Source organism: Coturnix japonica, chromosome 14 (genome assembly GCF_001577835.2).
Source record: "Coturnix japonica isolate 7356 chromosome 14, Coturnix japonica 2.1, whole genome shotgun sequence".
Lineage (NCBI taxonomy): Eukaryota > Metazoa > Chordata > Aves > Galliformes > Phasianidae > Coturnix > Coturnix japonica.
This window is the reverse complement of record NC_029529.1, coordinates 480,286-486,093: the sequence shown is the minus strand read 5'-3', so window position 1 is coordinate 486,093 and position 5,808 is coordinate 480,286. Positions and strand designations below refer to the sequence as shown.

Genomic DNA, 5,808 nt, shown 5'->3' with positions numbered 1-5,808 from the left:
TGAATTGGCAGCAAATTCAGAAATGTTTACGAGGCAACAGAAAAGATCATAAATATAGTATATGAATGGTAAGGCCTGGAAAGCAGTTCTGGCAGGAGATAGTGATCAGACCAGGGTAATAGAAATGGGCCTGGGAAGTAGTCTTACATGAGACGTTTTCAAAGTTTTTTTTTTTTCTAAGACACCATGCTATGTCTGTTTTTGAAGAGTCTTCATGGACAAAGATTTTTGACCCATAGTTAGAATGACGTTGAATAGAATTACTGAGGAGAAGCCCCTAAGCTGTATTATTTCTTGGCATTTGTTACTGTGCAACATATGGATGTGTCCCTCTGTGGAGGTTGTGTTGTCTGTCTCAGCTGATATTCCACATTGATAAAAATACTGGTTCCCTTCTCACTTTTATATATTAACAGCTTGAATGTAAGTGAACATATATGCCACAGGCTCTGGAGACTTATGATCTCCAAGAAGAAAAAATCTGTTTATTATGGTGTATCTCATGGTTCCCTTATGCAGCAAGGGGGAAATTAACAGATGGTATAGAAGCTCCATAGTTTTTAACTTCTACAGGCAGCACTATCAATATAATAAAATTTTCTGTTACCAACTTAGCAAGGAAGAGAAACTGTAGCAATAAATGTGCTTATGAGTTAATCTGGGGAGGATAAAATAGAGCTTTCCTGCTGAATACTCATCTATTGTCTGTGGAAAATGACATCTTATATAGTAAATTAATCATAAATTGTACACAGTGAAACAGAGTGTAGAATTCCAGTATTTAATGTGGCAATCTAATCTTGTGTAGCAACTCAAAAAATATCGTAGAGGGTAAGCCACCAAATTCTATCTAAAAGTGACAGAAACTTTTAAGGCAGGAGTTTTTATGAAGCTAGGTATCAAATCACATGGAAATAGTTTTGAACTGGGCATTAAAATTCAATATATTTTGATGCTATCTCTAGTAAGCATTAAGTTTTGCGAATTATTTAAAGACTTTCAAATCACACCTCTGTTGTATTAGGCGAAATACAGGGATCTTATCGAGATGTGACGTGACAGACCCTCTCCCATATTCTGGAAGAATCTTACTGACGTGTAATACAGTAGGTGTAGATGAAATGGACGTAGGTTATATAAGGTCGTGTGTGCTTCAATAAATCGCCATTTTACCACCCTACCACCTTGGTGTCACTTGGTAATTGGTCTAACTACTGCTTCAGTTGGAGGCGAGAGATCGTAAAGCCATTAACGATCGTAAAGCCTTCAAATGGTGACCGACCGACGTGATCGACGTAATTAGGCGTGATTTGGGACACTTGAAGCAAAGTAGTTGTCTGCGTTACGGCCGCAGGATCCCGTTGCGGTAGCGAATCCTTATCACGGAGTAGCGGAAGCCCAGGGTCGAAGAGGAGTGCGCATCACTCTTCGACAGGTGGGAGAGAGAGCTCTCGGAATCTCGGAACCCCCAGGTATCTTCGGGGAAGCGCCAGGGTACGGCCAGGAGACTTACGTTCGGCCGAGGCGACATGGAAGCCGTTATCAAGGTAATTCTTCACGCTTGCAAACTTCACTGTGGGAAACAGGCTCCTTCCAAAAAGGAGGTAACAGCAGTTCTTTCGCTGCTGGAAAAGGAAGGGCTTTTAACAAACCCGTCTGATTTATACAATCCTGGCAGATGGGATGGAATTACGGCCGCACTATCTCAAAGGTCGCTGGCCACTCGAAAAGTATCAGAATTCAAAGTATGGGGACTTATCTTGGAGGCGCTGAAAGCAGCACGGGAGGAGAAGCTAGCAAACCAACGTGCTAGAGAAATTCTGGGTTTGGAAACGGGGGGAGGCCGTGGGGGGGGTCTTGTCTCTCCTGCAGATTCGGTGGAAGACAAGATGGCGCCGGCTACCCCGGCCACACCTGTTGCTTCACCTTCGGAGAAAAAGAGGGACATTCCAGAAGGCAGCCCTGAACAGGAGGACACCCCGCCTCCGCCCCCCTATCCTAACTCCTCGTATCCTTCATTGGACGCCTACAGGGATGAAGGGGGAGGGAAGCCCCTCGAGGAATGCGATGTTGCTACTGTACCTGATAAGAACAAGGACAAGGAGGGGGCGGGAGAGCCAAAGGGGGGAGGCATGGTGGTGCCACCAGAGCCAAAAGGGGGAGGTGTGGTGGTGCCACCAGAGCTGAAAGGGGGAGGCGTGGTGCCACTGGTGAAAAGTGTAGGGGTGGGTGGTACTTCCTTGCTGTCGGGTCCGGCCTGTTGCTGTGTGTACGCCCAGAAAGGGGTGGATCGTGCCGCCCCATATGATAGTAAAGATGAATGTGGGGGTGGTGATTCGATGTGGGACGCCCAAGGGGCCGCCCAAGGGGGATGTGGCCCCACGGCACCCGTACCGTGGAGCCCACCCACTCTCACTGATTGGGCCCAGACAAGGGAGGACCTCTGGACAGCCGACCCGGAAACAACAGCTTTTGCCCTCCCGATAATAGTGAAACAGGATGGTCCGGCTTGGACCCCTCTGGATTCCAAGGCGATTACTCGCCTTGCAGAGTTAGTTAAGAACAAGGGCTTGCGTTCTCCGGTGACTATGTCAGCAGTTGAGGCTCTCATGGCCTCAAGTCTCCTGCCGTACGATGTGGTCAGTCTCATGAGGGTGATTCTTGAGCCCGTGCAGTACACGCTGTGGTATGATGAATGGAATAGATTGCTTCAGGCTGTTGTCGCTGAGGCAGCTCGTAATAACAATCATCCGGCTAATGCGCATACAGGTCAGGGCCGTGGAGCTAGGGTTGAAAGAACTACTCTCTTGCGCCTTCAGGGACTAGCAGATGGTATGGTGGGGTCCCCGGAGGGTCAAGCAAGAGGGCTGAGAGCGGGGGAGTTAGCTGCGCTTACAAAGGCAGCCTTTCAGGCTCTGCTGACAGTGGCTAAAGTTGCGGAGCCTGTGCTCCCGTGGTCCGACATCAAACAGGAGCCTTCTGAGTCATTTTCTGATTTTGCAAATCGCTTGATTCGTGCCATTGAAGGGTCTGACCTCCCGAAGGGAGTCCAGCCTTTGGTTGTGATAGACTGTCTCAAGCAAAAGTCGCTCCCGGACGTTCAGCAGATAATTAGGGCAGCTCCTGGAACTTTGAACACCCCAGGGGAGATTATCAAATATGTGCTAGATCATCAGAAAAATACTCCCTCCAATAATGATGGCTTGGCAACTGCCGTGCAGGGAATGGCTGCTTTGGTGCAAGGGATGGCTGCTTCGGTCAGCTCTGCGATTAAATCTGCAGTGATGATGGCAGCTCGCACCGGGGATGAGAAGGGAAAAGGTCCGTGTTTCAAGTGTGGGCAGCATGGTCATTTTAAAGCACAATGCCCCAAGAAAGCTGGGCAGAGCGGGTCACAGGGCCTGGGGGAGCCTTGTCAGTTGTGCAATGGGGTTGGACATGTTGCGCGTCACTGTCGAAAATTTGAGGTTTTGCCGCAGGGAAACTGGAACGGGAGGGTGCCAGCGGCCCAGGGCCCCTTCCCGCTTCATTAAAATGGGCCAAGCGTGTTGACCACACGGTGGCGTTGACCATGGACCTCTTGGTCAGCCACCCAAGGGATCCTGAATCGATGGAGTGCAAAAGAAGAGCTTTCTTCTGGATACCGAAGAAACCCAAGAACCCAAAGGACCCAGAGAAACAACCCCTGCTGCCAACGAGAGACACCATTTTGATGCTGCTATGTCTTTTGTCTTTATGTTGGTCGCCGGTGGGGGGTGTTCACTTGATCCAACAACCTGGGAATCTGTGGGTTACTTGGGCGAAACAAACAGGCAGGACGGATTTCTGTCTTAGCCTGCAATCAACTACCTCACCATTTCAAACATGCTTAATTGGGATTCCTGTATGGGGAAACTCCTCTGAGTTTCAGGGATACGTAAGATCATATAATCCCATACAAGATCCATGCAGAGAATTCTGTGCACTAACAGCTATTAACATCACACGCAGAGATTTAGGGAATGACACTGTAATCCTTGCCAGCAAAAGGATAGCATGTGTTGTTTGTACACTGAATGTCACTCTTCCTTGGGATCCCCAAGAGCTGCAGATATTGGGATCACAACAGGCACCCAATGACACGTGGGATAAAAAGGGAGGCTATTGGTGGTCTCCTGGATGTATTGGCTTTGCAAGATTTAACCACGAGAGGAGCCATTCAAATATTTTAGACCTTCTCACACCTCAAGGTCCTTATTGGAATGCACAGAAAAATAGGTCAGATCCATTCACTCTCGTTTATCCACACAATACAGAGCAATTTACCTGGGATGGGTCATATTGTGGCTTCCTTCCAAATATATCCACACCAATGGGAAATAGCAGTTATTGTCCGCCTGAACATTGGGTGAGTAACCCTGGTATCATTAACGTGTCGAGGCCTGATGGCTCTCAACGGGGAATAGATTGCAATCTCAGCAGCGAGTATGCAAAAGGCTGCTGTTTTGAACCCAGGGCGAAAGGACAGGGATCAGAAAAATACATCTGGAACAACTCCACTGCGAAGGCACTGCCACCAGGTATATTCTTGATTTGTGGTGACCGTGCATGGCAAGGGATACCAGCAAATGCAGTGGTAGGGCTTTGTTATCTGGGATGGTTAACTATCTTGTCCCCACATGCCCTCGAGTGGGTGCGCTTGACCAGAAACATGACTAAATCTCGGAAGAGACGGAGCATTCATGCGCTGGCGTCGGACTGCGGTGACAAAGTTCGCCTTTGGGAACCAACAGCGTGGATCTTTGCATCTATTTTTACCCCAGGAGTTGCCGCAGCGCAAGCGCTGAAAGAGATAGAAAGGTCCGTAAAACAGGCCAATATGACTTCCACACTGCTGAGTGAACTACTCGTAGACATTGACAGTATTAGGCATGCTATGCTTCAAAACAGAGCAGCGATTGACTTCTTGCTTCTTGCACAGGGTCATGGTTGCAAAGACTTTGAAGGGATGTGTTGTTTTAACTTGAGTGATCATAGTGAGTCGTTGCACAAGAAGTTGGAGTGGTTGAAAGAACACACCAGGAAGATTGGCATCCAGGATGAGCCTTCTGGGAACTGGTTGGAGGGTTGGTTTGGTGGTATTGCACTGTGGTTCAAGCAATTGCTTAAGATAGTACTGATAGGGCTTGCAATGTATGGCTGCAAAATAGAATATATACAGTTTATAGATTTCATACGTTTATAGGTTTATAAGGTTACAAGTTTATAGGTCTATAGGCTTATAGGTTTATATTGTTGCGTATTGTAACGGGTTAAGCTTTCTTAGCATGGGGAGGGGGAGATGTTGTATTAGGCGAAATACAGGGATCTTATCGAGATGTGACGTGACAGGCCCTCTCCCATATTCTGGAAGAATCTTACTGACGTGTAATACAGTAGGCATAGACGAAATGGATGTAGGTTATATAAGGTCGTGTGTGCTTCAATAAATTGCCATTTTACCACCCTACCACCTTGGTGTCACTTGGTAATTGGTCTAACTATTGCTTCAGTTGGAGGCAGAGATCGTAAAGCCATTAACGATCGTAAAGCCTTCACACCCCTCTCTACAGGATCAAGTGCTTTATCTGTAAAGGAAAGGTTTGATCTGGAGATGGTGTCTGGATGCAGGACTTGAGTGTATGCTAAGTTTGAGGATGATACTAAATTGGAGGAGCTGTTGACTCCCTTAAGGGTAGAGAGGCCTTGACAAATGTGAGAGCTGGGCAGTCATCAACTGCATGAAGCTGAACAAGAGCAAGTGCCAAATTCTGTACCTGGGATGGGGCA

At 47.5% G+C, this 5,808-nt stretch overlaps 1 protein-coding gene across 1 annotated transcript; it reads left to right on the top strand.

The window, feature by feature from the left end:
* The first annotated feature begins 1,095 nt into the window (after nucleotides 1–1,095).
* On the top strand, nucleotides 1,096–5,438 carry LOC116654091. Its single transcript, XM_032447686.1, has 2 exons — nucleotides 1,096–3,414; nucleotides 3,480–5,438. Exons 1-2 carry the CDS (start codon nucleotides 1,530–1,532, stop codon nucleotides 5,222–5,224), a joined length of 3,630 nt encoding a protein of 1,209 aa, XP_032303577.1. The 5' UTR covers nucleotides 1,096–1,529; the 3' UTR covers nucleotides 5,225–5,438.
* The last annotated feature ends 370 nt before the right edge of the window (nucleotides 5,439–5,808 follow it).